This window comes from Passer montanus, unplaced genomic scaffold, assembly GCF_014805655.1.
Source record: "Passer montanus isolate IOZ18808 unplaced genomic scaffold, ASM1480565v1 scaffold4, whole genome shotgun sequence".
Classification (NCBI taxonomy): Eukaryota; Metazoa; Chordata; class Aves; order Passeriformes; family Passeridae; genus Passer; species Passer montanus.
The window spans coordinates 998,833-1,018,897 of NW_024368818.1; the positions used below are offsets into that span (position 1 = coordinate 998,833).

Sequence of the window (20,065 nt, forward strand, 5' to 3'; positions counted from 1 at the left end):
ATTCCCAACTGCCCAGTTACTTTTCCACAAACACAAGATTTTACATAATTTTATCTGAAACATTTACATGAAAGGCTCGTAATAAATAATGAATCCTCCACAAATGATGAAAAGCTTAATAATATACCTTGCTCAACATCACTGGCCACCAGACAGCCTCTAAATTCGTATGAATCAGATTCCAAATGTGGCAATGCAGTATGAATAGGTAATTCTGAGGTTACTTCTTTTTGTATTTTTATTTCTTGATTCAGTGAAGTATTATTTAGTCTATAAATAAATTTCTTGGATCTCTTTCTCAGACTGGGTAACATCTTCAGGTTTTTAAAACCAGACTTGGTAAGAGTATTTTCACTATTTATTAAATGTAGGTCATCACAGTTATCTGGAGATTTGGCACTACACTCAAGTGGGCGAGACAGAACATCAGTTACAACAGATTTAGAAGCTGCTTTGAAATGTGTGGAAAACTTGTCATTGTAAACTACAGAACACTCCGTGTCATTTGCATGTTCAATTAAAAAAGAATTACAGTTTAACAAGCTCATTTTGGAAACCTCAGCTGCACATCCTTTTACTAACTCTGGATCTTGAACACTCGGTGACACAGATTTTACTGGAGTTATTTCTGATGTTGGGTTGCTTTCAGTGTTTTTCATTTCACAGCATTTTTCTGTCAAATCCACACTCGACAGCTTTTGCGCTTTTATCAAGCCTGAAGAGCTCAGTAAAGATGTTTCCACAGCATCATCCTTGGCCATTAATAATGACTTTTCTTCTAAATTTCCCTCCCTATGTAAGTCAGAGGGTGGAGAGCTACATACAGACATCTCCAGGTGAGTTTCGTCAAGACCAGATAAGTTCAGTTGAGACCACTGGCTTGATGGAGAGTGCACACCTTTCACAGGCTTCTCATTCTCAAAGGACTTGTGTGTTCTATAATCAGGCACATCTCCTGCCTTCCTAAGAGACTCCAGTTCTTTTTCATGTCCTCTTAAACAGCCATCTTTACCATCTCCTGTATCTTCACTGGTGTTTTGGAGTAAAGAGCCGTCCACTCGAGCACAGTGGCTGTTTTCAGTCCAGCTATTTGTTTTGACTTCCTGTGAAATGCCATTCTTTCTTCCATTAGGCTGCTGAGAGGGAGCATCCCCCTTTTCTTGTGTTTTATCTGGATTTATCTCGTATTTCTCTACTGCATCCAGTGCACGTGGCATCAGCAGAAGAGTTCCACTGGACTCAGCTGGCATGATGAGTGTGTCCTCAAAGCTATCCATCTCACCCAGTAAGCCATCTAACACCTCCGACTCTAGAGTTTAGAGAAGATAGAGAGAGGAAAAGTAAGAAAATAAGCTTTAGGAAATAACTTGGGAATAGTATTGGTAAATAGAGCTTTCAATTTTATAGTTATTACCTTTACTCAGGAGTGAGTTGGTAAAGAAAAATGTTAGAGGAAACAGGAGGCAAAGAAAATACAGGTAAATGCCCTGGCCTCCTGAGCTCTGTAGTGGCTAAGGCTGCCAAGATGAAACCTGGCTGTCTCAAAAGAATATTCTTTCCCTCCTACAGACAGAGAATGAGTAGTAAACTTGAGAAGATAAATATATTGATTTTTTTTCTTCCAGAATTTATACCAGATGATAGGTACCAGACACGTTAAGAAGCTGCCTATTTTTATCTATAACTGGCAGGTAAAGAAACTGTTATTAAAGATCAATAATCAAATTGTCTTCTACTATGATATGAAACAGTACAGTATCTAAAAAGACTTAGAAATATTCTCAGTCTTTTAATTGATTAGGAAGCTTTTAAGTAGTTCCATGACTGGCATAAATATTAGAAAAATAACAAGAATTTTTTGTTTGTGTTTAGAAATAACATGCAATAGGGGAAAAATAATCCAAACTTTACTATTGTATAGTAATTTTCTGTAGAGCTTATACATGCCAAAAAAAAATATGACTTTCTCAAATGTATGAAATGAGATCCACTTATCAGAACATTCCACATTCAACAACGGGTTTCATTTACAGAGGGCTTTTGAAGGCTTTTTCATATCACAGAAATCATAATAAAGTACCTAGAAAACAGTCCTCTGTTTTCCTTAGGCCCATAACCAATAGCTTAACTTTTTCCATTATCTTTTTTTAGGTATAATTTTTTTAACTTACGACTCTAGAACTTTCTCTGCTAGAACTTTTAAATAGTGTAATATCCGAAAGATTTTCCATTTGGAAGTCCACAGAACATTTCCCAGTACTTGGTCACACGCAACCAATTATTTGCAATACATCCACTATAGGTTCATACTGATGTTGTAGGTATAGAAAGTCAATAATTCTCTTTACTTTCTATTTTGGGCCTGAGTGGTAAATAAGATCTCCAAAAGAAGAAACTGTAACATTACTGACTGAGCGTACAGGTAGGTCATTTTCCTTCACTAAAGTAGTGAGGAAACTGAAGTGGGCTCCTCTGAAGCAACTTCTTCCATATCCTTTCATCCTGTGATACCTTGTCAGTACAGCTTTCTACATAGACACAGCTTATTTGTTTTTACTTAAACAAGAGACATTACTTTCTAGGATTAAAGAACACAAGGACTAACTGAAAGACTGTACAGATACTGCCTGTACACTGAATAATCTCAGGCCAGGGAAAAACAAAAATCAGGGAAATCAGTTCTGACTTCTAAACTTACTGGAGGGTGATATTATTTGATATATTATGATCTTATTTTCTTTAACTGAAACAAAACATATACTTAATAAAACTTTTTGTACTTTATGATACTATTCCAGAGAAAACCAACATCTGAAAGCTACAAACGTGGAGCTGTCCTTTTTATACACGGCATCTTCAAATGCCAAATTATCAAAAAGGGAAGACATAGGAAAAGGGAAACACTTGCAAGTTATTTTGAACTCTAAGACAAATGGTCTTCTTTCCCTCTTATTTTTCTCAGATATTAATTGATCTTCTCTACTGTAGTACGCAATGTAATAGGACCTTTTGGAACACAGACCAAGACCAATTAATTTATGCTTAATTTCTAAAAGTATTTTGTTAATTACAGATTATTTGAATACTTTTACTACTGAACACATTCTTTTCAGCACATTTGAACCTACAGCATAAAAACCTTTTTAGGTTCATATTTGAACCTACAGCATCACTCTGTAAATCCTAATAAGTCCTTCATGATGCTAGCATTCTCAGCTCTCCTTATCGAATTCCAAGCTGATTTTTTCACAATTCTTACATGTACCATCAAATCCTATTTTTAGGGCAGGCCATTCAATTCAGACAAGGACATAAGGATAAGGATATACTGTCCTGTCTAGCCAGCGGAAATCCCTACAGCACCTTTTTACAACCATGCATGCTGAACAAATTTTTGGTAATAATCTCCCCTTCTGCCATCATTTCTCAACTAAAATTAAAAAAAACTCCCACTGGAATTTACACTTTCACTTGTTCACTAACATGATCTAAAAACACAGAATATTTTTTTTTCCTTGTCTTGTGTATTTTCTGCATTCATTTAAAGAAATCCAAAACATTTTTTTTCCAAAAGGATCTGTCACATTTTGAACTACCTATTTTGAACAGGTGAAATAAATGAAGAAAGATCAAAAAACAAGCTCACCACAGAATAGTGAGTGCTGGGATGAAACTTCAGTTAAGCCTGTTCAATAACTACAAGCAGTAGTCTTGCTCCCCCTTGAGCCTGTATGTACCATTTTTCTGTCTCACCTCTCCAGCTGCAGTGAACACACTTCACAGTACTAATCTGGTTGTTGTCCAGTGGCACCATAACCTGACTTTCATGGCTTAACCAGGACACTGATTTAATTTAATGACTCAACAGACACTCCCCTTTTTAAGGCTAGATTAATTTTACAAATAAAATCAATTTAGGGACTCTAAGAACACAGCTGGCAGAACAAACCAGCCATAAGAACAGCCCAAAACACAGAATGTACTTTTATCCTCACTCTTGCTTCACTGGATACTTATTAGCTAAAGCATTGATGCATACCCAAATCTCTGATGTCATCTTCAGCATTTAGCTTTACTGTCTCTGGTACAGACAGCATACTTGCATCACTTATCCCAGGACATTTATCATGCTTGGAAAAATAGTTGCGCAAAATCTGTAAATCAAAGACAAAAGCTGTCATATTATGTACCAGTAAGTGTCACTTTAACAGTCAAGGACAGAACTGTAAACATTTACTGCAGTACCTGACGCCATCTCTTAAAATGAAAGGTAACATTTTCACAGGTACACGTGAAAAACAAAGAAGCAGATAATCCCCATTTTTGATGTAAATCAGGTTCCATCTTAAAGCCACCTTCAGGGCAGTGAATGGGTTCAGCAGTTTACTGTAATCTTCTCAAAAAGGGAACGAAGGAGATATGAGGAAGGACAAGGACATTTTACCTATTTTCACTTGTAACAGTGTGTTAACTGTGAAGTTTCAGGTTGTTAAGGATAAAACTTAAATTTGTAATTGAATCCTTCTAGTGCCATCCTTGGTTTTCAGTCTCAATAATCATTCAGCTTTCATAGACACAGTGTGCAATTCCAATTATGCAAGAACTTTCCCTACCACTATCAAAGGATTGAAATTAATACTCAATTTCAACTCTTTATTGAAGAGGTTGAGAGCAACAAGTTAGGCCCAAAGAATAACTTCCAAAAATCTGATGGAAGTGGGAAAAACCACACAAATCAATCTTCAAATAAGTAATATAATTCCTAGATTTGATTCCTCTCATAATAATATTGAGTGCTGCTGAAGTCAAGTGGTTTGGGGGGTTGGGGTTGCTTTGGCTTTTTTTAATAAGCACAGCAAAAAATATTTCTCAGAGAAGGAAATATTATTTGTGAGAACACATTCTACAACTATGTATTGCAAATTTAGCCATGTGAGCAGTAACTCTTAAAAACAGTCACATAGGAAAGCTTAAAATGAAAATGACAGAATTTTTTATTCTTGGCTCAAGAAATGTAAACATGTAACAGAATAGCTTAACTGAAATTGAAGAACAACATAGCTCTTAAAACTACTTACTGTATCAGCCCTTCCATCCTGTCGCTTTGCTTCAGAAATAGAATCATTCTCTCTAGCTTTAGAAGGAGACAGACAAGTCAATTTATTTTCTCCCGAATGATCTGCTGAGTGTGTTCAAATACAGCTGTGTTTTGGGAGGATTTTCATTGGATTATTTTAAATTCCAGTCAAATCTGTAAATAAACTACTCAAAACTACAAGTTCTAATTAAAAAGTCATACAGATGAGGATGAAGGACAGTGTACAAAGGCAGTTTTGTAACAGCACAAACCACCACAAATCACAGGTTATGGTTTCTGCTATGTTTCCAGTTACCACCTTGAAACAGCACTGCCTTTCAAGCAGTTATTCAAGGCACTATTCCCCATTTTCTTCTGTCCAAAGATCTGGATGAGATCTTCAAGCCTTTCAGGAATTTGTGATTTTTTTCCCACTTCCTCCCAAAACAGCAGTACTATCTTCACTTTTGTTACAAAAGGAGAAAGTGAATCCTAGTTTTAAAATGCTTGAAGAGCGTATATCAAAACGCTTCATAGACGCAACATCTAGGTTCTGTGTAGCAGCTCTTTCTTTTCACAGGTGTCAGAAGGCAGAGAGTATAATATCACTATTATAAAATACTAGGCTTATCCAAGACATGGGAGAATGAGAGCTCAAACCACAGCTCATCTCCCAGAACATCATCATTAAGATATGGATACTTCCCCCAAGCTTCTTTTCAGCTCATACCTTTCTGGACCAAAGAACACCCAAAATAGTACAGCTCAATAGCTTTGACCATCCCCTACATCCCAAAAGAAATTCCCAGTCCTAGGACTCATTCTTAATATGCTTTATATGCTCTATACAGTGGTAGTTTACAACATGAAAAAGAGCAATATCAGAAGCTAAGGAAACATATGCAGGTCTTCCCATTTTCTCATTAATTTTCATCAACAAATCATACAGTCAAACTTCACTTTGCTTATCATAACTAATGAAATCTCACTTTCACCAACACCTTAGGTTGAGGCTTGATGTTTATCATTACTGTTAGCTACCACTGAAGCAATTATCACCCACTCATTCTCATTCACAGCTCTGCTGACACAGCTGTTTGTGCAGCTGTGCAGTAAATGAGCTCCAGGAATTGCCCCGTCCAAACAACCCAGGAAATATGAGCCCAGGAGCTCGGGTCCAAATTGGATGAGTATCCCAGTCCATCTCATTGGATTGATCACGATGGCAGGCACAGTGAGAGTGGTTAAAATGCTGAACACAGCACTGCTGCTGGGAGGTTAACTCAGCAGGCCACCTTCTTACACTTCATAAACAAACCCATTTAACTTAGCCCAACAGCTCCTAGTTATGTGATAGCACAAAGTAAACATATCTAATCCTCTTCCTATGCTTTGCCATGTTATTTCTAAATTTATATCCTCTAACCCCTCAAACAAAGGAAGAAAACTTCCAAAAAGTTTTCTGTGTAGGGCTGCATTATCTAAAGGCACCCACCAAAAAATCACTGTAAGAATTTTGTCTTTTTTTTAGTTAAAAAACCAAACAGTTCATACTGAGTGAACTTCCAGTATCAAAACTGGAAGTTTTAAACCCTTAGCAATTGCTCATTTTTAGAAATACCTATTATCACAGTTTCACCAAGGGTAGGAGGTGTGGCTAAAGAACTTGACCAGGACATATCTGGATCCACTTCTGCTCCCAGACTTTCAGAAATACATTTTGGAGTTCTGACCTAGAAATACATTTAACAATCATATATATAATTTCTATGCCAAATTCTAAATGTACAACTCAGGAAAAGGAAACAAAATGCATGAATAAAATCTGTACCTCTGAAAGTTTTGGTGTGCAAAACAAGCTTCCATATGGACCTGAAAAACATTATGGAGAAAGGACATGAAACAGTAACTGAAAATTGCAGATTTTTATCTAGAGATATAAAATATTTTGTAGAACCAAAAAGGGAAGATACAAACCGGGAATATTATTTCTCTGAGGTGTTCTGTAAGTATTCTTTAAAATAGCTGGACTGCAAAAGAAAATTAAAGCCATAATATTAATTTCATGTCTCAATTTCTTAAAATAATTGAATATTTCAAATATAACATATATCACCATCTCCTTTACTTCTTTTCTTTGCACCATGGTTACACCCCTGACTAGATGAAACATAGATTCCTCCTAACCATCAGTCAACATTTTAAACATTACCATAAGTCTGCTATAAAGTGTAAAATATTTCTTTCAGGAAATATTTTAATTTTCAGTGATGATTTGTCTGACAAGTAATAAATCCCAATGTAACCACGCATTTTATGATAGGCTGTATGAAACTAGGGAAATTGGCTTAACTAACTGCAATTAAATAACTAGTTTAACTCTTCCTATAATCAACACAAGTACTTTGATAAAATTTCTCTGAAATACAGACATTAAGTCTGTAAAAATCAAGGCTATTATTAAAAAAATCTTACAAATTAAAAAAATATTACAAATAGATTTACTACTTGAGAAGCACATGATACATCACTACTGGTCTTTCTTTGGATGTTTGGACTTGGAAAGCTGAAATAACATTAAAAAAAAAATGTATTCTAGCTGTGAAAGAGTAGAAAAATAGGAAGAACAATCACCTGAAAGCAAGGACATTTTCAAATTTAGCTAGTGTTTTATTTTCAATTCACTTACCAACCTACAAGTATCATAAACATATCAGACATACAAGATTACTCAGTGCTTTTAAAGTTCAACAGTCAAATATGGTGGGTTAAATATTGCTTTCTGCTTAAGGTCCAGCTTATTTTCTATTTATGTTGACATATTTAGCATACCTAGCAGTGAGACAGTTGTGGAAGGTACCAGGAGGTGAAGCAAATATTTCATTTTCTTGGTCTGCTTTTCCTCTTGTGTTACTTGGGCTTGTCAAATTCTCTCTACCTACAACACAGTATATAATAATCAGCACAACTTTGCAGAACTCCAGGTAACAGTTTCAATTTTGAAGTTTAAAGCTAAGCTTTCAAAAAAATCCAAACCAAACCAAAGCAATAACAACAACAAAACCCAAAACCAAACAAAAAAACACCCCACAACCCAATCCTAATTTCTATTTCTATTTTAAATACCTTCAAATTTTATATCCAAACAATGCTAAACATGTTGCAAATGCACAGCCAAGAAGACCCCTCATTATGTTGCTATAGTCACTTGGTATTAATCAAGTGTACTGCATTGTTCCTTTCTTGTCATTACACAAGTTATTCTTAGCAAAAATCCTTTAGTCACTTGGTATTAATCAAGTAACGCATTCCATGCCATTTCAGTTTTAATGTACTGCATTGTTCCTTTCTTGTCATTACACAAGTTATTCTTAGCAAAAATACAATACATGCAAACACAGGTTTGTGCAGCTTCCCCTCAAATTTACTAAGTCATACACTTATTGATTCACATAAGCAGCAAAAAGCAAAAAATATTTCCAGAATTGTTGTTGGATTCACTGTCACTGTCAGCAGCATCTATTTATTTGCAAAGCATCTCTGGGCAAAAGACAATGTTCCCACTAAAGCAGCAGAAATCTATGCACAGTGAGACCCTTACATGGACAATCAACTACTAATAGGAATTTCTACTCTGAAGTGTCCAAACAACCTTAGTATGAGAAATTACTCTTTAGTTTGTGCATTTTTCTCTGCTTCTGAGTTCCTGAGTTCATATGCACAGCACAGGTGCATCCCAGTACCATACCAAGGTATGAAATCCACCAGCTCCCATCCAGGCTCTTGTTTTCACAAGAGCAATTTGATTCTAACCAAGAAAACAGAATATTTCAGGCAGTCACATGTGAACCAAAACGGACCATTTTGAAATAAACAACCATAAGGTTCCTTTCTTTGCCATTTATGAAACTGCCAAATGAGATTCCTGAAACCAGGAATTCTCTAGGGACTTAACACTGTAAATACAAATAGCTACATTTAGAAGAAACATGTTCTCAGCAAAAGATGAGCGGGGGAACTTCAGAAAAACAAAGAGAGTTACAGTATTCCATGGAAGTAGGGTAATAAAGTATACTCGAACTGCAGCACAGCTCTAACCCTTCAGAGAATTTGCACAGGATTTAAGAACAATTCTGGTAATAAAAGGGAGTCTTGTGTTTGTCTGTAACCTGGTTAGAAAAGCTTATCAGAAGGACACAGACACAGCATATGCACCAATCACATACTTCAGGAATGGGGTTAAATACTCTTCCATAGAAGAGATTCTTACAGACAATGTTGCATACATTCTCCATGGAAAAGATTCTTCTTGCTGTCCAAGGAGGGTGGGAACATCAGAAAGGAGCAGAGTGGCATGAACTCCCATGACGTACTTGGGATTTGGAAACAATATATGAGAAGTACCTCACAAAATTCCTTTTTTTTTTTTTTGTTCCAAATGGAAAAATGTAGTTTTGTCTATAGTTTATAATCTTAGTAACTCAAAGAGATGGTGCTTCTAAAACTTTTCAAGAAAGGTTAAGGAGTGCCCTACGGATTGCCTCACACTTCATCATGATAAGGATGATTCTGTCCCTTTAAAAGCTTCAAAACTTCTGCATAAAAAAATTACACTGCTAAAAAAATTCACTTCGATTTGCAGTCAACAGGTTATATTAAGTTCATATCCTCTCATATTAACAGTACTTAGAATGTTTGGACCACAACAGTATCTTTTATACAGGGGGTTTTGTTTATATATTACCAGTTTATCACAACCTCAATCCACTATTAAGATTAATTCTGCATTTTTATAGATGATCTTCAGAAGTCCCCTGAAATAAGCTTTTTAGTCCCACAGTTCCTGCAGTAGCATTATCTATTACATTAATGATCATCAGCTGCAACAGAAGGTTAAAAAAAAGAAGTTACTCACTTGCTCCTGTTTTTTTCTGATCTGGCTCTTTTTCAGGAGAAGAAGGTGGCAATATTGCATTTTGTTCTTTAAAGAGCAGTGGGGTTGATGCCAGCTGACTGTATGTAGAGGGTTTTGTCCTTGGAGTTTTAAAAGCTGTTTGATCAAGCCAGCCAGAGGGCCCATCAACCTCTCCGAAGGATTTGGGCTCATATGGGGGTGCTTCTGCACTGAGTTCTTCAAACCAATTAAGACTGATAGGCCCTAAATCTACGAAGGAAAACATACGGAAAACCACATGAAAAGGAAAAAGGTTCCTCCATGGAGGATGCAAAAACACACCAGGCATTTAAATGCTAACAGCAAAACACACTGCTCCCTCCACTGCCATACTTCTGGTTTGCTTGTTTCTAGATGGCTTTGAACTCTGATAACCACACAACATAAAGGAATGCCTGCCCAAATTCTCTGACCATGAACAGAATAACCAAAGGACCAGAAAAATATCCAGTTTGTTTAAAATCACAAGTATACTCCCTGGCTCTTAGTTTCTCTTGTCTTGCTCAGAATGGCAAGTTAAACAGGTTCCTTTTAAAATTACTAACTACCACAGGTGTCTCTAGCAAAAGACTAAGCCTGGTCTACATGTGGGTATGTATAGAGGTGACAACTCTAAACAAGGAAGCACAAAAAGTAACTAAGCACATATCATGGATAAAAAATACAAACAAAAACTGGAAGAAATCTAGGTATTAGGAAATACAGATTTGGGGCAAGAACAGCAATAACATCTTGCATAAAGCTTTCCTGTGAAATATACAGCAAATATGTATAAAATATTGGCGCTCAGAAAGCAACCCTAATAAGAATTATTTACTTTAGATAAGTTGTACCTGATTCACTGCAGTGCGCCTTAAATATTTCAAAGAAAGATGGTCTTTCCTCAGGTTTGCAAGCCATTTTCTTATCCATTACATTACTGGAACAGTTGAAAAGCCTGAGAAGAAATAAAACATTTTCACACACTGCTGTTTGAATATCTTTGGCTGGGTTTCCTGCATTTTGTGGTGTGCTACAGCCCAGCTTGTTTAGCTTTGACTAGGATGTGAGCATTCAAACACCACAATGATGAACATGATGGGAAAACAACAGAAAAGAGCATAGGGAACTATACTAGAGATAATGAAGACACTCAGCAAACACACGACATGATGGAACGGGCAGGACACTTCTGAGGTATTTTAAACACAAATCAAAACCTCACACTCACTATGTGTTAGGATGAAATATGTACTACCACATATATACTCTTAACAACCTCTGCAACTTACATGTCAAGAATTTGATTCAAAATTGCTTTCAAGTGGAACAGACACTGCCAGTTTCACGGTTCTATTAAAAAACACATGCATAATAAGCCCATAGTGAGACTTCACCGTTTAACAATCTCTGCCTTCCACAGCAAACCCCGTTTCCCACATGACGGCCGTGTTACACACGCTGCCTTACCAAAACCATAGGAAAAACGGGCGCTTTAAAATAGGGTACGGGCTGCATTAAGACAGAACACCGAGGAACTTAACATTGCCTCAGAGGTACATTTTAAGAAGTGCGATTTGACCAGTCCGCGCTGCTTTCCGTGAGGGGAAGCTCCTCGCGGGCGATGACCGCGCACGGAGCGCGGCCTGCGCAGCCCCGCCGGGTCACCGCGGGGTCTCCGGGGACGGGCCCAAACCCCCATCCCCTCACCGAGTCACACCGGGGACTGCGGACCCCGGCGGGCTGTGAGGAGAGGGAGGGACGCCCGAGGGGCGGCAGTGACACCCCCGGGCACAGCGCAGCCCCGGGGCAGGGCCGAGCCACACGCGGGGCCGTTACCTGCCGGCGGCGCCTCGGGCGGGGCGGCGGCCGCAGCATCGCCTCACGCCGGGCAGCGGGGCGGGCAGGAAAGGCGGCGGGGATGAGGGGGGCAGCGCAGACCCCCAGCCCGGCCGCCCCGTTCGAAGCTTGGCGCCAACGCAGCCCCGCGCCTGCGCAGCCGGAGCATCCGCCGCTCCCGCCTCCCGACGAGGAAGGCGGAGGCCAAGCGGCCCCGCCTCGGCCGCGCCGGCCTGCCCTGCACGGGGCCCGGCATTGCGGCCGGGGGACGCGTGGTGCCCGCCGAAAGGGCTGTCCGCCGTGGCTGACTCCGCACAGAACAGAAAGGGTGCGTGCCCTGAGCTGGGATGGCCGCCTGCAGCTTCACTCGTGTGGAGGCGAAGGGATGAAGCAGCACATCCACGGCTGACATGGCCCGCGTTGCTGGGCAACAGCAGCTAACGCCGACCCCTCGGGAAAGGGCTCTGGAAGGCTCCCGGAGGCAGGGCAAGTGAACTGTGCAAGCCTCAGACTCTGCTCCTCAGGTGCAGGCCTTGACACATGAAATGGCTGTTGACCATTGTTGACCAAATGTTGTTCCAATAAAGAGAATGTTACTGTCCTCCACATACAGTCCATTCCCGCTTTGTCTCTTCATTAAATTCTTGGCTTTGGTGATGGAACAACTTCAAGATGTGTGGAACACTCTCTCCACCACCAACTCTGAGTTTACCATCTTCATTTTAGTGGGATGTTCATCTATTCTTGTGCCATGAGGGGGCTTCTTCCTGTCTCCCCACACCAGTCCTTATGTTGTAGTTTTAGCAGATGACCTGCTCAGTCATCTGTCACTTTCATCAGTTTCTTGTCCTACAATAATTTTCAATCATATCCTTCATCCTTTCAAGGAACTTTAACTTCTAACCCTGCAATGTTCTGGGGAGCTGCAGTAACTTTCTTACCAAAACATTTTATAGGAACTCAAACTGTTGGTTTAAATGATGGCATGTAGTTTCCAATTTGATTTCCATCCCCATTCCCAAAGCACCTTAAAAACTTACTCTTTGCAGCTACACTGCAATCATTAAGTTTTAACTTGGCTACATCAATACCCTATTTTTGCTTGGATACTGACAGTGCTTTGAAAACCCAAGCACAACGTGACGCCTTGAGAAATGTTTCTTTTAATTATGATGAATGTGTTTCCTGAATCTTAACCATTTTTGCTTTGATACTGACAGTGCTTTGAAAATCCAAGCACAATATGGATCCTTAAGACATGTTTAATTATGATGAATGTGTTTCCTGAATCTTAACCTCTTTGTGTCCTGTAAAAATGCCGTTTCTTACTGATTTATCTCAGACACTGGAAAGTGTCAGATATACTGTGAATGTTTAAAGACATCATCCCTAACAGGTCTTCTCTAGCCTCTCTCTTGCTGGCCCGTTGAATTTTATAAAGCAGTGCATTTATAAAGATGGTGAGGAGTCATACAAAGAAAGGATTTCACATCACTGCAGTTCCAGGGATTTAAGGGTTACATACGCAGCTTGCATGATTTAAGTACATTATTTTAACTGTATTACCTTAAAATTGAACTAAGTGACATAATTATGGAAGAAGCATATTAGTCTAATATGCACATGCTTTTATTACTTGCTTGTATTATTAACACTTATTTAATATAGATACATATATATATATATTCATATATATGCAGATATTAAGCCACTGCTTTCCCTCGTAAAAATGCTGTTTCTTACTGATTTATCTCAGACTCTCGAAAGTGTCAGATATACTGTGAATGTTTAAAGACATCATCCCTAACAGGTCTTCTCTAGCCTCTCTCTTGCTGGCCCGTTGAATTTTATAAAGCAGTGCATTTATAAAGATGGTGAGGAGTCATACAAAGAAAGGATTTCACATCACTGCAGTTCCAGGGATTTAAGGGTTACATACGCAGCTTGCATGATTTAAGTACATTATTTTAACTGTATTACCTTAAAATTGAACTAAGTGACATAATTATGGAAGAAGCATATTAGTCTAATATGCACATGCTTTTATTACTTGCTTGTATTAACACTTATTTAATATAGATACAGATATATATATTCATATATATGCAGATATTAAGCCACTGCTTTCCCTTACTTCAGTTTGTATACAGGCGTATATTCCATCTTCTCCTAAAGCAGTTCAGTTGATGGAAAATGTTCCAGGTAGATAATCCCCAAGTAATGGAAGAATGGGGATGCTGTGACCTTTTAATACTGGTAAAGACTTTTTATCAGAGATGTAATTGCCTGAATTCTTCGCTCAGCTCTCCGGGGGGAACCAAGTTTATCGGGACTTTTGTTAGTTTCCCAAAGCCCCTTTTCCTTCTTTTAAGACCATGAACGGAAGGAACTGTGAGCAAGCAGCCTTCTCCTCGCTCTGCAGGCCATGGTTTTCCCAGCTGTGGCTGAATGACACCTCTCCATCATTGGAGTCTGACGGAGAAGGAAGGAAGGAAGGCAGGCACGCCGGCCTTCCCTTGCCAACAGCCCCACACCTCCCCCAGCTGCCCCCACTTTCCCCATCAATTAGCAGCCATTAGCTCCCCAGGTAAGATAAAAGCAGGGCAGGGGGGCAGCTATGGCTAACCCTTCAGCGGCGGTAATCATGGACAGCTTTGTCTGTTCCCCGTTCAGCAAGAGCCAGACCTTCAGGAGCAGCCCCGTGTCCGGCCGCGGCTGGGACGCTGCGGCCAAGCAGCCCAGCTGGAAGCAGAGCAAGAGCGGCAGCATCAGCCCCTTCCTCGGGGGGCCCTTCACGCCGCTGCCCTCCGACTACCTGGACAGCTACCGGCGGGCGCAGCTCCAGGCGCTGCTGTCGCAGGTGGGCCCCTCGCTGGCGCCGCGGCCGCGCCGGGCCAGCACGAAGGAGGCGGCGGTGCAGGTGAGCCTGCGGGCCGACGTGGCCGTGCAGTGCTCGCTGGGGCCGCGCACGCTGCCGCCCGCCCGCGCCTTCAGCCCCGCCGCCCTGCGCGCCCCGGGCCGCCTCGCCCTCTTCTCGCCCGCGCCCGAGCGCCGCCTCTTCGCGCCGCCCGAGGCCGCGCCGCTCCCGGAGAAGGCAGCCCCGGCCCAGGAGGCCCCGACGGCGGCCGAGGAGCAGCAGGAGGGCCCGGCGGGGGCCGCGCTGCCGCCGCAACAGGAGCCGCTGGGGACGCGGCGGGAGGAGACCGCGACTCCCAGGCAGAGAGCTGCCTTCCAGGTGCGCCGGCATGGGGCGGGGGGCGAACCCTCAAGCAGGGAGGCCAGAAATCACCTCATGAGCAGCATGGTGTCCCTGTCCTGCCCTGGCTCTGTCTCACCTAGAGTAGAAGAGCCTCCAGCCTGGGAAAACCCGCACGTGTGAATCAAAGCATGGCAGAATGGTTTGGGTTACAAGGGACCTTAAAGATCATCCAGTTGCAACCTCTCTTCCATGGGCAGGGATGCCACCCACTAGACCCTGTTGCTCAGAGCCCCATTCACTACGGCTTCAAATATTTCCATATGGCTTCCTGGGCAACCTTTTTCAGTGTCTCACCATCCTTGGGGAGGGAGCTGGGCTGGGTGCTCTCAGGCTGCTGGAGGATGCTCATTGAACTGTGTCTCTGCAGTTCTTGGAGCAGAAGTATGGCTATTTCCACTGCAAAGACTGCAAGACCAGATGGGAGAGTGCCTACGTGTGGTGCATTTCTGGAAGCAACAAGGTAGTTAACAAGTAGTCTCTGTTCTCCTGAGACTAGTAAGAATGGCATAAAGTCTCTGACAAATCAAATGTTTTGGCACAAACTTAGGTGCCTGTAATAGAACACCTGAATAAGTCTCTATACTAACAGAACTTGCCTTTTTCTCAGGTGTACTTCAAGCAGCTCTGTCGCAAATGCCAAAAGGGCTTCAATCCCTATCGAGTGGAAACAATCCAGTGCCAGGTAAGTTAACTGTACTCAATTAAGACTGTCAGATGTTATCACATACACTAATTCTATTGTTGAGTTTGATACTGACTTTATCTGGAAGAAAACTTTATTTCATCAAAATACTAGGAAATGTTATTTGGGAAATGTGTCTTGTGGTAGGCCTCCCTCCTCCCATGGATGGCTTACCTAAACAGTTTTCATACAGCATTATGGCTTGCTGTACGTATGGTAGGGTTTTATGCTTCTAGGCGAGAAAGGCCTTGCACCTTAAATCCACAGGGTTTTTTTACCACAAGAGTTCCTAAGTATATCAGCCCCAATGTGTTGCTGTTAAGGAAAACCAAATGTTATTTTAACATGAAGTTAGAAGCATCCTCTTTGATCTACTACTACTACTACTAACATGTCTTTGTTTCTTGAGATCTGTTCCAAGACTCGTTGCTCTTGCCCTCAGAGGAAGAGACATATTGACCTGAAGAGACCTCATCGTCAAGAACTCTGTGGCCGCTGCAGGGGCAAAAGGCTGTCCTGTGACAGCACTTACAGCTTCAAATACGTTGTCTGATCCATGTGCCCTCTTCTGTTTTGTGCTTTGCACTTTGTCTATTGCAATGTTTTGACTTAAGGCTTTTGACCTGGCATTGGATAATGGATGAAGACTTCAGTATTATTGTAAAGTATAATAACTTAAAGTACGTAATTTCACTGTATATATGCTGTAAATGAAGTTCAATAAAAGTCTGCACTAGTTTGATACCCCTTAGTTTCAGTCTCCTTTGCTGAAAGAGGAAAGTATATCTGTAAGGAAGCAACCCATTTGATTTCCTGAAGATAGACTTTGAAGTATTCAGGGAATGCTAAGATTCAGGCTACACTAGCACGTTTTTTCTTCAGTCACTCAAACTGAACTAGGGTGGAAGATGCAAATGTTCTGGAGCACAAAGTCTGGTGTAAATGCAAATGAGTCTTCCTCCTGCCTCTATCAACTGCATATATAAAAACCACAGCTGCTTGGTAATCAAAGACTATCTGCCAGAACAAGACTATGGCTGTAAAATAGGTGGGAAAAGGGTGTAAGTTGCCCATGTTTCAAATGGGGGGGGGAAAAAACCTTTTGACTGGCACTATCTGTGACAGTGTAAAAAACACTCTTCAGGGTAGAAGGAAGTTCAGAGGCTTTCATAGATCAATGAAACTACTTCTGCTGTTGTAGTCTTCCACGCTGCACTGTGAGGATCTTTTTGTCAGGCTGTAGTTACATTTCTCACTATTTTCTATGAATGGTTTCAGCATAAACCAGGAGCCAGGTACCTTCTGGGGGGCTGCTGATCATGGATATTGTGTAGACCGTTCTGATTCAGACAAGAACACAATTTTCACAACAAGCACGTACTGTGTTCTGACTATATATGACTTTTATACTTTAGTTAAATGAATGTACTGATCCAAATTTCAAAGTTACTTCACAAAAACAGTTAAGTGTATTTACAGTGTGAATAAGTTACATAGTTGTCAGAATAAAAGTGTCTCAGATGTGCAACAGATTTACATGCATACATTTAACACTGGACAGCAGTTAAATGTAAGAAAAAAACATATAGTCATGACTTTTATATATACATTACAAATAAAATAAGACCTCTCTTTGAAGAAATTTAACATGAGAACTTGCATTTCACGTTAATATTTTTACTTTTTATACTCAAAATTTATATTAAATAAAAATATGCATGCGTAACAGTTCAAAAGATTTGACTCTGTGATGGGACTTTCTCCTACAAAATGGCAAGTTAAATTAGATCAACCATCCTTTAATAGTATAAATATATTCATAAAAGCAAACCTCTAGTAAAAAGCAGCCAAGGTCATTAATAAAAAAAAAAGAAAATCTATCAAGACCTTTCATGATCCTTGGGGGGGCCTAAGAACAGACCTCTACAATATGATCCAGTACCTTCAGAGACAGTAGCCTAGTAACATTAGGAAATGTACTTCATAGCAGCTCATTGTTTTAAGATACAGTAATCATATTCAAATTACAGTGTACATTAAATTACAGTCTGTTTCATATACACAGGCTCTCAGCTTTTGACCAACAAATTTGTGAGATTCCGTGGCCAGCTTCATTCTGCCCATCTTTCACTCAACTAAATAAGAAAAAAAAAAGGAAAAAAATGTGTACAAGATTTGTTTTTTAAACAAAAAATACTATTTTGTGAAGGAAACATTGCACTTTTGCCAACCAAAAATTAATTTGCTATAAAGGAAGTATTGTTCAGTGTAGTAGGCTTTGGTATGCAATGGAAGTCACTTCTTCAGTAGTGAGTTGCAGTTGCTCAGTGAAATGCTAACTGGTTTTTGTGCAACACAGAACAAAGGATGTCCCAGGTGCTCTATGCTACCTCTGTCCTTACAGTATTGCTATGTGTTTGAAGTTCAGCCCATCGCTTTTTAGAGGAAATCCTAAATGTAACAAGAGTGAGTACAGTTTGACCAAACCTTTGTAAGGCTGAGAAGACATCGAGCCACCTCACTCCCACAGGGCAGCACTCCCAGCTTGAAAGGGGGCCCAAGGGTCCTGTCAGAGACTTGTGCCGGAAACGCTGGAGTCTGGAAGAAAAGTATTGATGACCCGGTAGCTCTGAGCTCTGCGAATCATGTCGCGGATCTCTATGTTCAGTTCCATTAATTTGGTGCAGATTTCAGTCAGGCTCTGGTTGGAGCCCACCAGTGCATAGGTGCCCGTCTGACCCAGGGTTTGGTGGCGGAAGTAAATATTCAGTAGTGTCTGGACTTCATCATCAGAGCTGCTTCCAAAGATATCATTGGGCCACAAAATCCTGCAATGAAATAGGAAAAGAACAGGCATTTCATTATGGGTTTATTAGCAGAGAGAAGAGCTATGTGACAGAGATCTCTAAAAGAAGAATGGACTTGCACACACTTATAAGCCTAAAGCAACTCACTGTTTTACACCACTCATTTATTACTCATATTCTGGTATCAGGCACTGAATACACACAAAAGTGCAATTTCCATTATCTAAAAAAATGCCTAACAAAACTCATTCAAATAGGTGTAAGTGAAACTGGGCTGAATTTTAGCTCATGCCAATGACATGCACCTGTAAGGAATTAGCTCAGTAAAGATTCTTAAGAGCCTCACAGGATTTTTGATCTACAGAATGTAATTAAACATCTTAATTGTTGCAAGCATATGTTTGATAGTTACTCATGGCACACCTCCCCAAAAGCCGGTATCAATGCGCCCATGTTCCTTGTTGAAACAATTAATTAATTATGCTGATCCTGCACATTACGTTTAGTTAGGAAGATAATAAATGCATACTTTTCTAATAACATGAAAGTCTAATATGAACCATGTAGCAAAACTTGCCTGCATTCTCTTATTTGTCTGACGGCTTTAACAAGTTCATTGTTTTTCAAACACTCCAGCATGGACTGAATAGCTGCTTCAGTAGAGTTGAATGTGGGCTCAGATTCTGTTGTCAGAGGCTCAGCTGCAATTGCAGCAGTAGCATCCTTCAGATTTTTCTTCAGCTCACTCAGTTCTCTTGACATATTTAACAGCTGCTCCAAGGAGAAAAATGAGAGATGGGTATTTTCATTCTCCACAAGTCCCACATGGAGTAGGTACTTCAAGTTTGTCCTTACTACTACATTGGATGTACACATTATGGAAAAGACCCCAGTTTAATACAAGGACATTTCCTGATCTCTGTACAATACAAAGAAAAAGCAAACTACAGGTTTGGTTTTGGTTTTTTTTTTTTAACCTTTGTGCATCCTTTAACATTATGCTGTAGTTTTGGCTTGCTAAAATGCAGGAGCATATCTAAACAAGCTTTTATTTTTCACCCTTGCTACTTTTTTCACATCATAGAGGAAGAGCTGATGAAAACACATATTTCTCCTAGTAAGATGTTGATATTTATTTACAAAATACATGCAGCATCTGACATGATTAATGGATGGACAAGAAATGTATAACCCTTTCTCAGGCTGAAAAGTTAATAAGGCACAAGATTCATAAATAATTAGTAAGTTAATAATTTCCAAGGGTCTACTTTTTCATGCTCCTACATGCTAAAAATAAACATTGTCATATGAACTGACAATGGAATTTCCTTCAAGTAATAGCTTATGGCTCCAGCAAAATATGCAAATGTCATGGTGAAATAGCTATTCTTTCTACAATTGTTTCCCAGTTCCATGGGGTGCATTATTTATAACAATTTAACAAAGTTGTAACAGTGAAAAACACTTA

The 20,065-nt window shown here is 40.1% G+C and overlaps 3 protein-coding genes across 16 annotated transcripts in view; 1 reads left to right on the top strand and 2 right to left on the bottom strand.

Moving 5' to 3' along the window:
* Positions 1-11,960, bottom strand: part of BRCA2 (BRCA2 DNA repair associated) — a 33,476-nt gene extending 21,516 nt beyond the window's left edge. Inside the window, exons 1-10 of the mRNA XM_039718692.1 lie at positions 11,850-11,960; positions 10,865-10,968; positions 9,993-10,241; positions 7,910-8,015; positions 7,055-7,107; positions 6,909-6,949; positions 6,699-6,810; positions 5,079-5,134; positions 4,040-4,154; positions 128-1,309 (exon numbers count right to left, since the gene is read on the bottom strand). Of these exons, the coding sequence (XP_039574626.1) occupies positions 128-1,309; positions 4,040-4,154; positions 5,079-5,134; positions 6,699-6,810; positions 6,909-6,949; positions 7,055-7,107; positions 7,910-8,015; positions 9,993-10,241; positions 10,865-10,943 (1,993 nt within the window). The 5' untranslated portion in view covers positions 10,944-10,968; positions 11,850-11,960. The remainder of the gene's footprint in view (positions 1-127; positions 1,310-4,039; positions 4,155-5,078; positions 5,135-6,698; positions 6,811-6,908; positions 6,950-7,054; positions 7,108-7,909; positions 8,016-9,992; positions 10,242-10,864; positions 10,969-11,849) is intronic.
* Positions 11,961-14,461: 2,501 nt separating this feature from the next.
* On the top strand, positions 14,462-17,661 carry ZAR1L (zygote arrest 1 like). The gene is made up of 4 exons (XM_039718377.1): positions 14,462-15,084; positions 15,476-15,568; positions 15,716-15,790; positions 16,200-17,661. Exons 1-4 carry the CDS (start codon positions 14,467-14,469, stop codon positions 16,341-16,343), a joined length of 930 nt encoding a protein of 309 aa, XP_039574311.1. The 5' UTR covers positions 14,462-14,466; the 3' UTR covers positions 16,344-17,661.
* The window catches only part of FRY (FRY microtubule binding protein), a 227,915-nt gene continuing 225,021 nt past the window's right edge, over positions 17,172-20,065 (bottom strand). For all 14 annotated transcript variants that reach the window (XM_039718372.1, XM_039718370.1, XM_039718373.1 and 11 more), the window contains 2 exons: positions 19,175-19,368; positions 17,172-18,618 (listed from right to left, as the gene is read on the bottom strand). In XM_039718372.1, coding sequence (XP_039574306.1) covers positions 18,360-18,618; positions 19,175-19,368 — 453 coding nt within the window. In that variant the 3' untranslated portion in view covers positions 17,172-18,359. The remainder of the gene's footprint in view (positions 18,619-19,174; positions 19,369-20,065) is intronic.

What these genes read in the sequence shown, in the direction of transcription:
- ZAR1L (XM_039718377.1), top strand. Translation starts at nt 14,467, where the DNA reads ATGGCTAACCCTTCAGCGGCGGTAATCATGGACAGCTTTGTCTGTTCC. An exon ending in GGCAGAGAGCTGCCTTCCAG is followed by an intron (nt 15,085 to 15,475) that starts GTGCGCCGGCAT and finishes GTGTCTCTGCAG; the next exon opens with TTCTTGGAGCAGAAGTATGG. An exon ending in TGGAAACAATCCAGTGCCAG is followed by an intron (nt 15,791 to 16,199) that starts GTAAGTTAACTG and finishes TTGTTTCTTGAG; the next exon opens with ATCTGTTCCAAGACTCGTTG.